A 14,692-nucleotide genomic window follows, 5' to 3' on the forward strand; every position below is an offset into this window, starting at 1 on the left:
GCCACCATCTCCTCCCATTGCTGTGTCCCCCAGCACAGCTGTGCCGTGGTGCTGCTGCCTGCCCTGCCTGCCCCAAAGGCCCCGCAGCAGGGCTCAGAACAGCGCAGGCTGTGTGGGAGGAGATCTGGCAGCGGCGCTTCCTGCGTGCGCATCCCAGCACCCGGCTCCCACAGACCGTGGTGACCCAGCAGCTGTAGCACAGCCAGAGCCGGGCTGTGCTTAACCCCTTCTGGGGCTCTGAGAGCAGGGCCATGGCTCAGGCACAGCACCCACGGCACCAGCACCCACGGCCCCTCTGCTGCCAGGCAGGGCCCAGGGCCAAGCTGAGCTGTGCTGCTTTGCTGCGGCACTGGTGTGACCCCACCACAACCCCCCTCTACCCGCTCCCCATGGTGGCAGCACCAGGCCAAGTATGGGGCCCTCCAGCCCATGAGCTGCCCCTGGCACACGCTTGGCACTGTCACCACCCCGGCTGAGCTGCCATCCCGGGACCGGTGTCGGTGCTGGGGCATGAGGGGCAGCGCACGGCGCTGGTGCCGCGGGGCTCGACGTGCAGAGAGTGAAACCCTGGGGGTGCTGCAAGGAGCCCCCTCTGTGCGCTCTGCCTGGCACAGGTCGCGGTGCCGGGGCTCACACCGGGCTCAGGCAGTGCCTGGTGCCCCCAGCACCGGCCCCGGTGCAGCTCCCGGTGCTCCCCCCGTTCTGCGCGCGCCCCCGCCCGGCAGATGACGCAAGCGGCGGCCCCGCCGCCCCGGGCGCGCTGACTCCGCCCCGGGCCGCGCACGGCGATTGGCGGCTGCCGGTGACGTGCCCGGTCCGGCCCGCCCGGGGCGGCGGCGGGGCCGGTCCCGGTTGTGGCGGCCGGTGCGCGGCGGGGCCGGTCCCGTCCCGGTGCCGTCCGGTGCCGGCGGGGTGATGCCGTTCCCGGGCGGGCTGTGGTGGCTGCTGTGCTGCCGGCAGGGCTTCACGCTGCTGCGGCGGGACTACGGCGACGCGGACCGGGAGGCGGACGGCGAGGAGGAGGAGGAGGAAGCGTCCTTCGAGCTCCGCACGCAGGGAGACCAGGTGGGAGCGGTACCGGCGCCGGGACACGCACCGGAGCCTCGGCGGGGCACGGTGAGGCGGCACCGGGAGTGCGCGGCTCGGCCCGGGCCCCGTGCCTGCCCGTGCACGTCCCCGCCGGTTCCGCCGCCCGGGCTGCCCTTGGCGCGTCCCCGCGGGGCGCGGGGGGTCCCGGAGCCCGAGGGCAGAGCCGAGGGGAGCGAGCACCGAGGCCGGTTGGGTCCTGGTGCGGGGCCCTTCCTGGTGCCCCCGTCGGGTGCAGGGGTGCGGGGGAACCGGGGCGCTGGCGGGGCAGCCCGAGGGATCGGCCGCGTCGGATCCGCACCGGGGCCGAGCCTGCCCCGTGCGGCGGCCGGGCCTGCCTGAGGTGCGCGGAACCGGCTCCGCACAGAGCTGCTGGAGCGGCCGCGGCCGTTCCCGGCCCGCAGCACCCCGGGAGCACGTGCGGGGAACGGGCCTGGATCTCCTCGCTCCGGTCTCTTCCTCTGTTTAGGGAAGCGGAGCGGCGGAAACCGGCGCTTCCTCCGGCCGGGCTGCGTGGGGAACGGCGAGAGTGCGGGGGGAGCCCGGCTCCCGGCGCTGCTCCTGCCCGTCCCGCTGCCGTCTGCACCGTCTGGGGGTGGTGAAGCTCTCCCGGTTGCTGCGGCCCCTTTCCCGGCTCGTGCTGTGCGGGCCTGACCCCCCCACCCCCCCGCCTGTCCCCTGCCAACGGGTCCCCTTCTGCCAGTCCCACAGGGACAGGGGACAGCGGCAGGGCTGGAGCTGGGCCCGGTGACACCGGTGGCAGTGCCAAGGGCACGGCAATGGCAGGAGCTGTCTTTGGGCTTCCCGCTTCCCATGGGCCGGGGCTGGCGGGGGCGGCTGTGACGCTGGCTCCTCAGGGAGCCCATCACCGTGGCCAGGGCTGCCCCTTCCTGGGAGCGTGGGAGCAGTTACCCCTACCCTGCCACCGGCTCCGCTCCTGGTTATTTATATCCCTGACAAGGAGCTGCCATGGCCTCATCCTCCCGGGGGTAAGGAGCTGGGCCTGTCTTGGTGCCTACAGCCATGCAGCAGCTTGAGGGGTCCTCCGCAGCAGGACAGCCGCTGTCCCCATGCAACAAGTGCCCTTAATGCCCTGGCTCAGCTGTACCTGCAGCGGCTCCCCCCTCCCTGGCACTATTTTTAGCTGCCGTCTCCTGTCCCGGTGCTCCATGATGCGCTCTGGCCTGCCCTGCCCTGCCTGCGGCTGCCCCGATGGGCAGTGCCGGTGCCTGCCCGTGCCTGGGCTCTGCCTCGTGGCCCAGCACGTGCCCCGGGGTTGTCACGTGAGCGGCACCGTCCATGCCCGGTTGGGCTGCACGAGGAGGAACCGGCCCCTGTCCTGCTGCGGGGCCAGGGACTTCCCTGCGCCCGTCCCACCGCCGCGGGCAGGAAGTCAGCGGCCCCATTACAATGGGACTTTGTGCCCTGAGCGCATTACTCAGCACTGACCTTGTGCAACTCTGCACGGTGTTCAGCCGGCAGGGTCAGCCGAGGACACGGAGCCGGAGCGCCCGGCGCCGGCCCCGCACCCTGGAGTGCCCCTGCGGCTGCCATGGGGACACCGGGGCTCCCGGCCCCGCAGCCTGTCCCTCTGGGCCTGGAGCTGGGCTGGCGAGGAGGCAACCAGACACTGGGTGCCAGGCAGTGACTGTGGGGCTGAGACATCTCCTTCCTCCCTAGGGGTCCCTGGAGGTGAGCCTGAGCCAGCCCACCCGCAGAAGCAGTGGCTCGGAGCGGTGAGTGATGCCCTGTGTCCATCCCGTTTAGGCATCCCATCCATTCCATCCCTTGCATGGTGCTGCAGGAACTGGGGGTCTGGCACACACTGGTAGGATGCACTGGTGATGGTGTGTGCTGCACCATCCTGCCCATGGGGTCAGCATCAAGCTGTGCTTGTCTATGGGCTAAAGCAGAGGCTGGCAGAGCCAGGATTGCCATGCTCTGTCCCCATCCCCAGTGGATCATTGGGCACATCTCCATCCCTCTGCCGTGTTGATGGCTTGGCTGCCGCAGGCTTAGCCAAGAGGGGCTTTGCCGGAGCCAGGAGGCTCTGCCTGGTCATGTCCACCAGCAGAGGCCTTGCCTTGGGGTGGTGCGTGCCCAAGGATATGGGGTGCTGGGGCACAGGGGCCTGCTCGCTCCCTGTCCTCCCAGCGCTGACACGGCCGCCAACATTCCTTCCTGGTTGTTCATTTTCCGAATTCCTTGGCAGGGCCACGACTGCAAACAGATTATTTTTAGCCAGGGTCATCTGCACCCGATGGCTTTGCTGCGTTCCCACCATGGGGTTATGGGGTGCCCAGAGCCCCTCAGGACCCGGATCCTCCCAGCCCCCAGGCCAGGTCCCTGCTCCAGGGCTGTGCCAGGTTCCAGTGGGCACCGGTGCTCAGCCCCATGTCACCCTCAGGTCCCTGCTTGTCGCGGAGGAGATGCGCAGCCTCATCGTGGAGAAGGGCCCAGAGCCAGTGGAGGATGATCCCGATGCCCTCATTAAAGGTGGGTGCAGCTGTGATGGGCACAGGGGCCTCTGCCATGTCTGGGTCCCACCCCAGGGGCACAGGGAGCATTGGGCAGACCCTGCCCTGCACCAAAGGGCTGGTGGGACGGATGCTGCTGACGGCAGTAGAAGCTGAAGCATCATTCCCTTCCCAGGCTGGCTGCAGCGGGAGGTGCGGGGGGGGGTGAAGACTCCCTGGATCCGGCCTCGGAAGTACTGGTTCGTGCTGACGCCCGACTCCCTGGACTACTACAGCAGCAATGAGAAGGGGGCTCGGCGGCTGGGCTCCCTGGTGCTCACCAGCCTCTGCTCTGTGCTGTGGCCGGACAAGCAGACCTTCAAGGAGACGGGTAAGGCGCCAGCACCCATCAGATGGGCAGCACCTTGTGCCCTGTGTCACCCTCCCAGCGCGGGGGTCTCCATCGCCCAGAGGAGGGCAGTGGGTGAGCTGTGTCTGTGCCTCCGTCCCTCGCAGGCTACTGGAGCGTGACGGTGTTCGGCAGGAAGCATTGCTACCGCCTGTACACGGAGCGCCTGAAGGAGGCTGTGCGCTGGGTGTGCGCGGTGCAGAAGGTCATCGACAGCAAAGCACCGGTGCAGACACCCACCCAGCTGCTGATGCGCGATGTTGAGGTGAGCACCGTGGGGCTGGTGTGGGGGGGTGATCAGTGGGGCCTTGTGTGCCCTGGGGTGGTGGTGGTGGTGGGTATCTGTGCCGGGCAGTGATGGTGGGTACCTGTGCTGGGTGGTGATGGGTACCTGTGCCTGGTAGTGTTGGGTACCTGTGCCTGGTAGTGTTGGGTACCTGTATCCAGTGGTGATGGTGGGTACCTGTGCTGGGTGGTGATGGGTATCTGTGCCTGGTGGTGTTGGGTACCTGTGCCAGGTGATGGTGGGTACCTGTGCCTGGTGGTGTTGGGTACCTGTGCTGGGTTGTGATGGGTATCTGTGCCAGCACTCAGCCAGGCAGCCGCTCTGCAGCTGAGTTCATTGTTTCACCCTCTCAGGAGCACTGTGGCAGCCCCGAGGTGCTGGAGCAGATCTACCGCTGCAACCCCATCCTGCGCTACACCAGCAGCCCCCTCTATGCTCCCCTGCTGCCCTTCCCCTACGGCAGCCTGGACCAAAGCGGTGAGGGGCAAGCAGGGGCACAAACCCGGTCCCATTGCCTTGCTGGGTGCTGTGCAGGGCTGGGGGGCACAGGACAGCCCATGGGGCCGTTAACCCCAATGCTGTCCCACAGCCCCCGGCCCCCGCAGCTACACGGCGCTGCGTGATGAGGCCGTGAAGCTCTTCAACTCCCTGCAGCAGCTGGAGTCGGAGCGGGACCCGGTGCCGCTGATGCAGGGCATCCTGCAGACCTGCCTGGACCTGCCGCCGCTGGTGGACGAGATCTACTGCCAGCTGGTGAAGCAGACCACGGAGCCGCCGGCGCCGGGCGGGCAGGGCGACCTGCACTACTGGCAGCTGCTCACCTGCATGAGCTGCACCTTCCTGCCCTCCCCGCCCGTCCTGCGCTTCCTGCGCTTCCACCTGGACAGGTGAGTGCCGGTGGGCACCGGGCACCGGCACAGAGGGTACCGGAGCCCTCACCCGGTCAGGGCTGCTCTGACACCCCCCCCCCCCGGTGCCTCTGCAGGACAGAGAGCCGGTTCCCTGCCTCGGAGATGGCCGAGTACGCCTGCTTCATCCGGGAGGCGCTGGGGAAGACGAAGGGACGGGAGTGTGTGCCCTCGCTGGAGGAGATCCTGGTGCTGATGCGGCGGCAGGAGATGATCTGCACCGTGCACTGCCCCGGGGCTCCAGCCTGCAGCGTGGCCATCAGCTCCCACACCACGGCCCAGGAGGTGAGGGGCACAGTGGGCTTGGAGCACTCAATGGGAGGGCAACCAGCGAGCTCCGGGTGGTGAAGGGCTCCTGTGGCTCTGCCCAGTGGAGAGGGGCTGGGGCTTTGCCCACCTTAATCTGTCCTTGCCTTTGTCTGACCCCAGGTGGCCCAGGAGCTGGTGTCGCGCCTGGGGCTGTCCCAGAGCCCCAATCTCTTTGCGCTCTATGAGCAGTCCCGGCGGAGGGAGCACCCCGTGGGCAGCACCACGCTGCTGGCTGACGTCCTCACCAGGTTTGAAAAGTAAATGTCCTGCTCTGCTGCCTATGGGGAAGGTGGGATGGGTTGGGATGGGATGGGATGGGATGGGTTGGGATGGGATGGGTTGGGATGGGATGGGGCTGACTCCCCTGCTGCCCCCATGCTGATGGGGCCCATCTCTGCTCCTGCAGCCTGGCCGGGGAGCAGCGGGAGCAGGACCCCCCGTGCCGGCTCTGCTTCAAACACTATGGCTTCCTGGACACGGACAACGTCCCGCGGGACAGCCTGGAGTTCGCTCTCCTCTTTGAGCAGGTGAGAGCTGTGATGGGGTCACAGCGCCGAGCTCTGCCATGCTGGGATGGCTGTGCTGTTCAATGGTGGGATGGCTGTGCTGTGCCATGCCATGGTGGCCATGCTGTGCCATGGTGGGATTGCTGTGCTGTGCCATGCTGGGATGGCCGTGCTGTTCAATGGTGGGATGGCTGTGCTGTGCCATACCATGGTGGCCATGCTGTGCCATGCTGCGGTGGCCGTGCTATGCCATGGTGGGATGGATTGCTGTGCTGTGCCATGGTGGGGTGGCTGTGCTGTGCCATGGTGGGATGGATTGCTGTGCTGTGCCATGGTGGGGTGGCTGTGCTGTGCCATGGTGGGATTGCTGTGCTGTACCATGCCATGGTGGCCATACTGTGCCATGGTGGGATGACTGTGCCATGCCACGGTGCCCATGCTGTGCTGTCTCACTCTGCCCTCCCGCAGGCACATGAGATGGTGCTGCGGGGCTATGTGCCCACGTCGGAGGAGACGCTGCAGACGTTGGCAGCTCTGCGCCTGCAGAGCCTCAACAGTGACTTCTCCACCCATGCTCCCTTCCCACGCCTGGAGGAGCTCTTCCCACCGCAGGTGCTCCATGCGCGGCTGCCCCGGCCCCGGCCGCCCCCCAAGTGCCGTGGGGCTCGGCTGCGTGTGGGGCTCCTGGCCGGGGGGCTCTGGGGGCAGGCGCTGGCCAAGCAGCGTGCGGAGCGGGACCAGCGCCTGCGGGGCCGGCTGCGGGAGGAGGGAGCCAGCACCATGGCTGCCATCCTGGAGAAGTGGAAGCTGCTGCAGGGCATGGGCCGGCCCGAGGCCATGGCCGCGTACGTGGCACTGGTGCGCGAGTGGCCTGGCTTCGGCTCCACGCTCTTCGACGTAGACGTGCGTGGGGTGAGGCACTGGGGCCTGTGGGGTGGGGGGGGAAGCTGTGGCCGCTGCAGCTTTGTGACCCCCTCTCTGTCCCCACAGAGCCCCGTGGGGGCAGCACCGCAGCGGCTCTGGCTCAGCATCGGTGCCAAAGCCGTCTCACTCTACAAGCCTGGGGAGCCTGAGCCCTTGGACACCTTCTGCTACGGCCGCATCTCCTCCTTCGGCGCCTCCGACAGCAGCACCTTCCGCATCTCCCTGGGGGACCGGGACCTGCTCTTCGAGACCTCCCAGGTAAGGGGGCTCCATGCCCCCTGCACCCCCCTGCCCCATGGAGGCTGCCCCCCACTGCCCCATGCAGGCTGCCCCCCACTGCCCCATGGAGACTGCCCCCTGCTGCCCCATGGAGGCTGCCCCCCACTGCCCCATGGAGACTGCCCCCTGCTGCCCCATGCAGGCTGCCCCCTGCTGCCCCATGGAGGCTGCCCCCTGATGCCCCGTGTCTCTGCCCGCAGGTGGAGGAGATCGTGCAGCTCCTCAACACCTACCTCGCCTCTGCGGCCGCCCGGCAGCCACCCCTATCCCTGGAGCCAGCCCCCAGCCCTGCAGCCGGGCCCTGGCAGCACCAGCCGCCGGTGGGCTCCTTCCATAGCCAGCCCGGTGCCCGGTGTGGCCACGCAGGCTGCTCGTGACCACCGGTGCCAAGCCGCAGGTCTGTGCCCATCCGCGGTGGCCCCTGTGCCGCCGGTGCCTTTCTGGTGACTCCCTTAATTTATTTGGAGCCCCCCACACCTCCCAGCACTTTCCCTGGAGGGCAGCAGGTCCCTGCGCTGCCCCCAGGCCTGTCCCTGTCCCTGCACCCTGGTGCCTTCACCTCCAGCACTGGTGCTGTCCGGCACTGCTGCCTGTGCCGGCGCTGGGCACTGGTGCTGTGCCATCGGCTGCGTCCATCGCTGAGCCCACCCCTCTTGGAAAGCTGCGGGCGGCTTTTGGCCCAGCGCCCTCCGCCTGGTCCTGGTGCAGGGGTGGCCGGGATGGCAGCAGGGGCTCAGCCCCTCGGTGCTGCCTCTGTCCGTTTGTCCGGTCTGTCTTGGGGAGGGGGGACTTGTTTGTTTTTCTAATAAATGCACAAAGGACAGGCTGGGGCTCCTGCACTGATGGGGCTGTAATGGGGCTGCAGTGGGGCTGCAGTGAGGCCGCAATGGGGCTGCAGTGGGGCTGCAGTGGGGCCACAATGGGGCTGCAATGGGGCCGCCCTGCTCCCAGTGCAGGGAGTGCAGCAGGGCTGGGACACGCAGCGAGAGCAGCACAGCGTGTCCTTGGGGGCAGTGCCCGCTGGCCACAGGCTCTGGCAGCTCCCCAGCAGCTCCGGCTCCCCGGCACCCCCTGGCACTGGCTGCGCCGGCAGCAGGCGCCTCGGCGGGGCCGGTGCCAGGAGGCCGTGGGAGCCCGAAGCTCATGGGTATTTTTAGGCTCCCGGCTGGTGCCACAGGGGCAGAGGAAAGGGCTGATTCCCACCTTGGGCTGCCCGTGGGTTTGGGCCCTCGCCAGCGCTGCCCCACACCCGTCCCTGCACCTGAACCACACAGGGCAGGACTGGGCTCGGCCAGCTCCGGCCGTCCCCATTGACAGCGGCCAGTGCTGAGCTCCTGTCCTGCCCGGCAGCACCGTCCTCGGCTCCTGTGCGGTGCAGGCCCCTCCGTGGGCCCCGTGCCTGTGGAGCAGCTCTGCGGGCAGGGGCAGGGCGGCCCCGGTCCTGCCGGTATTTCTGGCTCTGCCGGGAGCAGCTCCGGCCCCACCGGAACGTGCAGGGCAGCAGCAGCCCCGGTCCGAGCGCTCCCTGCCCCGGCACAGCTGCAGTGGGGCTGGACACAGCAAGCACTGACCCCCCCGACAGCATCTGCAGCTGCTCCTTGCCCAGCTGCGGGCAGAGGGGACGTGGAGGCAGCGTCAGTGCAGGAGCAGCCTTTATTAAAGCAAAATAACCTACAAAAATATAGATACAGCCTCGAGCCAGGCCTCATCTGAGGGAGGAACAAGGCTCCTGCCCAGGGCAAGGACTAGAGCAGCCACACAGAGCCCTCTGGCCACAGGGGCTGCGTGCACCCACCTCACCAGGCCAGGCCTGTTCCAACCCCTGGGCTCGCTCTCCTCACCCTCCTCCGAGCGAGCGGTGCTCGCATGGGCAGAGCTTCCCTCCCAGCGCAGCGCGCAGCTGCCCCAGTCCTGTCCTGGGCCAGGGCAGGGGGGAGCAGGGGTTGGCCCCTGCCGAGGAGCGCAGTGCATGGGTGCAGCCGGTGCCACCGGTGCCGCCGGTGCCGCGGCCGGGCAGCGCTGAGGGATGCTAAACGTGGGCACGGCAGAGCCAAGCCCCACCGGCATCAGGACGCTCACTGCTCCTGCGTGCCCCAGGAGATGTAGTCGGGGCGCGTGGCCGCGTGGTACTCGTCGATGAGCTGCTGCACGATCTCCCGGGAGTTGTCCAGCTCGTCGAAGTTGTCCTTGAAGATGTCCTCCTTGCGGAACTGCTCCAGGAACGCCTCCCGCTTGCGCAGCTTGTCGTACTGCCGGCACGTCCGCTCGAAGAGCTGCGGGCCGCACGGGGATCAGCGCCGAGCCCATCACCGGCACGGCACCGGAGCCAGGACAGCGGCACCAGGACCAATGGGACCCCAGCCCTGCTGTGCCCCCCACCCCTCGGCTGCTGCGGCTTTGGGGACTATGCAATAGTGAGGGAAGGGACGTGAGAGCTGCAGATGGAGCCCCAGGGGTGCAGGGGGAAGCGCTCACCGAGGAGATGTTGGTGTGGTTTGCCATCATGAGGCCGCTGACACGGTGTGCCGAGGGCAGGTAGGGGGACTTGCGGGATAAAGCCACCTGGATGCTGGCAGGACCCCAGGGGATGAAGTTGGCTAGTTTCCTCTCCCGGATCCGCTGCAGACTCTTGTGAACCTGGTGGGATGAGAGCAGCGAAGGGCAGCAGGGTCCCAGCAGACCCAGATGCTGCTCCTCACAAGGGTATTTGGCTGCAGGAAGGTGGATTCCAGCAAATGGAGCTGCTCAGGGCCAGGGGCGAGTGCCTTCCACAAAGCCAGGGCCCACAGGAGCAACTAGGAGCCACTTCTCAGGTATGGCTGTCTTACCCTAGGATCCCCACATAGGAAGAGGGTGACCATGCTGTCCCCTGGCTGGCCATGCCATCACCACCACCACCTGGCATGGCCATGGGAGCTCACCTGCGTGGGATCCACCTCCCCCTGGATGATGTTGAGGATGGCAATGTAGCAGTGGTTGGTCTGCCGGTCTCGCCCTGTGGACACCATCACATTCTTAGGCTGCAGCAATCGCCTCATCACATCCAGGACTGTGGTTTTCCTCACGCTGGCCACCTGCAAATGCCACCCGGGGTCAGAGGGAGCAGGAGAGCTTCTGCCCTGCACACACACACACAGGAGCAGGGGGCAGCTGCATGGAGAAGCCCTCGCCCGGGGATGGACACACATGCAAACCCCCATGCAGGACACGGACATCCCAAAACCACACAAGAGGCACAGCCAGGCTGAGAACCAGAGCGCTGGCAGAGGCTCCAACACAAGGGTGCTGAGCTGCCCCCCAGCAGGTGAGACCAGAGTGACAGGGCCACGTTTCATGTTGTTCCTAGCAAGCTCCTGTCCTGTTCTGCTGCCCTGGCTCCAGGCCCTGGCTGAGCCCTCCCCACACTCCTCGGCAGAGGACAGCTCAAGCTCACACACTTGGTACCCTTTTCAGAGCCAGCAGTTTCTCAAATTTGCTCCTCTGAGCAACCTCCTGAGGGAATGCACATAAGAAGAGCAGCAGTGAGTGAGGTCCTGCAGCACGGCCAATGCAGTGAGAGCCTCTTACACCTCACCCTAATGAGGGGCACTGCCTGGGGATGAGCTCAACGCAAGCATGTGGGGCAGGAGAGGGGTGGCAGCTCCTCCCCCCCACCCCCAGAATACAGAACATGGTGCCTGGAGCCCAGGAATGACAACACCCAACAGGGTTCTGCCTCAGAGCCTGGGCTGCTGGCCCAGCTGGGCAACAGGAGGGGCAGGGCCAATGCTGGGCTCGCTCCCATGGTTTCTAAGGGTGGCTTCTGTCAGATACTGTCAGCTCTGGGATGCTGCAGCAGGGAGCCCAGCAAGGGCCTGCTCACGCCTGATGCACGTCACATGTGGGCCTGGGCTTTGGAACATGCAACTCCAGCTCCCACCAGGACCCTGGCAGTGATGGATGTTATGAGCTGAGCGTGCACATGGTGAGTGTGGCAGCTCCTGCCCCAGGAAGGGGCATTCCCAGCGGGCAGCATTACCGACTGGTCGGTGGTGAGTGGCGTGTAGCCCGTCATGAGGAAGTGCAGCCTGGGTGTGGGGATCAGCGAGGCAATGAGCCCGATGAGGTCGTTGTTCATGTACCCGGGGTACCGGAGTGTGGTGGTGCTGGCAGACATGATGGTGGAGACCTGGGGGAAGAGGCTGGGGTGAGCACCCGCATCACCCCATGGTCACATTCAAACCTTGCTTCACACAGCCCGTGCAGGCTGCCCCTTCTCACCAGCTGGTTGATCTGAGAGAAGGACGGGTTCTGGATGTGCAGCCGGTCTGTCGCGATCCGGTTCAAGGCCGTGTTGTCCAGAACCACCTGCAAGAGGAAAGAACCGGCTCTGTGAGGAGCCTCAGCCTGGGCAGGGGCAGTCCCAGCCTGTGCCCTAGGGCATCCATTGCCCAGCACAGGCCCTGAGTACCACGGCAGCTGGCAGGCACCAGAACCCACTCGCAGACCCATGTGCAGTGTAACTGACACTGTCGATGGAAGCTCTTCCCTCCCATTATGGCTGAGCTCTGCCTCTGGGCCAGCACCTTGCAGCTCCCGTCAGCCCCAGCAGCTCTGGCAAGCAGCTCCTGCCCTGCTGCATGCAGGGATAAGCTGGGAGATGAGCAGTGTCTTGGTTAGGAGCTGAGCAATGGCCCTGGTGCAGCCTGAAGATGCTGCCTGCCTGGGACGTGTGAGTGCTGAAAGCAAGCAGAGGAAGTGAAGCCAGGGCTGCCATGGGAAGAATGTGCTGGGTCACAGAGGCACCAATGCCCAACTGCATCAGCAGTGCTCAGCACAGAGCCCTCGTCCCTGGAGTCCCCACATCCCACATCTGCCCAGTCCTTCCGGACAGGGATGCTGTGCCTGGGGCACACGGCCCATTGCTGTGGCCCTCACCCCACTGCCCTACAGCACTTGCTCCAGCAAAGGCCACGCTGCTGAGCGGCAGGGACGGGGCTGCCATGCAGGAGCTGCCTGGCACACAGTGACACTCCTCTTACCACGCAGTCAGCGTTCTGTGTCAGCCTCTTCAGGGTCAGCAGAGAGTTGTAGGGCTGGACCACGACATCGCTCATCTCATCCTGGTTTGGGAAAACTGAGTAGGTCTCCACCAGCTTCTTGGGATACCTGGGCAGAAAGGGCAGCCACCTCAAGAGTTAACACCACTGAGCCAGCTCTCTCCTCCCACCGGCTCCCTGTGCAGTCTCCAGGGCTCAGGACAGCACTGAGTCACCAGGGCTGTGTGCCAGAGCTGGCTCCCAGCGAGGGAGGGAATTTGTCCCAGCAGTGCCTACCCCAGCAGTACAGGAGGAAGCTGCCAGACAGCGCTGCAGGCGAGGCTGAGCCATCCACAGGCTGATGAAGCAGCTGCTTACAAGCCTTGTCAAGAGGCTGCAAGCTCAAACAGGCAGCGATGGCAGCTCGGAGCCCACAGCTACAGCCTCCCACCCTCCCCAGCCCAGCCAGGGTGTCTGAAGGCAGCTGCCTGCTCAGTACAGCTGAGAGAAGGCAGAGTTTGAGGCCAGTTGCAGAGCCTCTGAGGCCCATCAGGAGCCGTCCCCCAGTGGGGCAGCGTGCCAGGGCTTGCACAAGGCAGTGTTTGGCTGGGGGTGGTGGCTCTGAGTCAGCGCTGAGCTCTGGCAGGGCGCCGAGGCTGGGCCAGCCTGAGTGAGCACTCACCTGTCATTGAGCCTCTCCAGGAGGTACGAGCCCAGTCCCGAGCCCGTTCCGCCAGCAATGGAGTGGCAAAGCACAAAGCCCTGCAAGGAAGCAGGACACGGGCAGCTCAAGGTGCAGCTCAGCGCCAGGAGCAGGCAGAGCAAAGCCCCCTGTGCCACCACCACCACCTGCAGGCAGGGCAACTGCATCTCGGCGCACACCACAACGTGCAACTGTGGCTCACAACAGCCCAGAAGAGCTCCAACGTCACCTCCAGTCGGTTGTATGAAACAGGTACACATCCCTACCCTTTCCCTGGGCCCTCCATGCTATTCCCCTCCTTCTACAGTGCCCGAGGCCAAACTTGCTCTACCTGACTTGAGGGCAGGGCAATCAGGTCCAGCCCCCCTGAGGTACTTACTTCCAAGCTGTCGCTCCCATCAGCCTCTCTGTCTATGATATCAAATATATCTTCGTGGATTTTTTCTCCCTGCAAGAGACACCAGAGCAGACCTTGTTCCTTCCCCACAGAAAACAGAGAGGAGCAGCTCAAGCCTGGAGTGAACCCGTGTGGGTCCCTGCTGAGGGACAAGGTGGATCTCAGAAACCACATCCTGAGCCTGACATGAGAGAGCCACGATTCAGCCTCACACCAAATGACCCAGGAGCACCAAAGCTGTTACCTGTGAGAAGCCACTGGCCCAGTTGTTCCCAGCTCCCCCACCATGCTCGGACAAGTAGATGTTCTCTGGGTTGTAAAGGTTGGCGTACGGGGAGTTCAGGATGGAATGGATAACTCGGGGCTCCAGGTCCAGCAGCACAGCTCGGGGGATGTAGTGTTCATCGTCTGCCTGTGAGGAGGAGCAAGATGAGTGCAGAAGGAACAGGGAATGCTTGTGCCACCCCCTGGCCGTGGGACAGCGCAGCACAGCCGCTGCCTGACTGGGAGGAGGAGGAGGAGGAGGAAGGACGCTTGCTCCGTGCAACCCATCCTCCCCGCAGCAGCTCCATGAGCCCACTCTGAACCCGGGGCAGGCAGAGCGGGGGCTCTCCCTGTTAACGGGTGGTTACATCAGGAGGTATCTATAGCACCTCAGCTTCGTGCTTCTGCCTCCACAGACGCAGAGCACAGACAGAGCTCTGGCAGCATCCTGCCTGAGGCTGCGCTCCAAGCAGCCGGGGGCAGCGTCAGCCCACGGGTCCCGGGAGGCTGGGGCTGCTGCATCCACCGCATGGCTCACGCCGGTGCCCCGGGCAGCGCACCCGCAGCACAGCGCCCGCAGTACCTGGTAGAAGAAGACGTCCTTGCGGTCCGTGCCCTCGGTGGCGAACTCCTCTACGATGCCCTCGGGGCTGATGCCGTGCTCGGCGCAGAGCTGCTTCCAGAACTCGAACCCGACTGCGGGGGGGGGGGATCGGTCAGGGCCGGGCTGCGGGTCCGGTGCCCCCGCCGGGACCAGGGTACAGCCCGGGGCACCCCCAGGCCCCGCCCACCGCATCAGACCACTCCCACTCAAGAACACGCCCACCTAATCAAACCACGCCCACTTGCCCAGGTCCCGCCCCCTCTCCCTCAGCATCCCGGCCCCGCCCGCCCCCGCTGCCCCGGCGCTCACTCTGGTTGCCGCACTGGCCCAGCTGCAGGGTGATGATCTCCCGCGGCATGGCGCACAGCCCCGGTCAGCCCCGGTCCGCTCCGGTCAGCTCCGGTCCTGTCCGGTCAGCTCCGCTCCTCCGCCTGCAGCCCCGCCGCGGCTCCCGCCCGGCGCCGACCGCACTGCGCGCGCGCGTGGACAACTTCCGGGAAAGCGCCGTTAGGGCCCCGCCCACCTCCACGAAACGCGCATGCG

General features: G+C 66.2%; 2 protein-coding genes across 3 annotated transcripts; one reads left to right on the forward strand and one right to left on the reverse strand.

Annotated features, from left to right (window-relative positions):
- Positions 1-841: 841 nt before the first annotated feature.
- Positions 842-7,986, forward strand: PLEKHH3 (pleckstrin homology, MyTH4 and FERM domain containing H3). 2 transcript variants are annotated; one of them, XM_034070350.1, is made up of 13 exons: positions 842-1,065; positions 2,767-2,822; positions 3,494-3,582; positions 3,739-3,933; positions 4,059-4,216; positions 4,591-4,714; positions 4,827-5,124; positions 5,223-5,430; positions 5,575-5,711; positions 5,861-5,981; positions 6,429-6,872; positions 6,951-7,142; positions 7,364-7,986. In XM_034070350.1, the coding sequence occupies exons 1-13, from the start codon at positions 916-918 to the stop codon at positions 7,538-7,540; spliced, it is 2,349 nt and encodes a 782-aa protein (XP_033926241.1). In that variant the 5' UTR covers positions 842-915; the 3' UTR covers positions 7,541-7,986. The 2 variants fall into 2 exon arrangements, with proteins under 2 accessions (XP_033926241.1, XP_033926242.1); XM_034070351.1 differs by having other exon boundaries at positions 5,575-5,702.
- Positions 7,987-8,798: 812 nt separating this feature from the next.
- On the reverse strand, positions 8,799-14,623 carry LOC101868443 (tubulin gamma-1 chain). The gene is made up of 11 exons (XM_034070116.1): positions 14,459-14,623; positions 14,129-14,241; positions 13,526-13,693; positions 13,264-13,332; positions 12,864-12,943; positions 12,185-12,311; positions 11,424-11,510; positions 11,182-11,331; positions 10,085-10,237; positions 9,639-9,800; positions 8,799-9,436 (listed from the first exon to the last, which is right to left on the reverse strand). Exons 1-11 carry the CDS (start codon positions 14,505-14,507, stop codon positions 9,239-9,241), a joined length of 1,356 nt encoding a protein of 451 aa, XP_033926007.1. The 5' UTR covers positions 14,508-14,623; the 3' UTR covers positions 8,799-9,238.
- Between the last annotated feature and the right edge of the window lie 69 nt (positions 14,624-14,692).

The sequence above is a fragment of the Melopsittacus undulatus genome, chromosome 17 (assembly GCF_012275295.1).
Source record: "Melopsittacus undulatus isolate bMelUnd1 chromosome 17, bMelUnd1.mat.Z, whole genome shotgun sequence".
Lineage (NCBI taxonomy): Eukaryota > Metazoa > Chordata > Aves > Psittaciformes > Psittaculidae > Melopsittacus > Melopsittacus undulatus.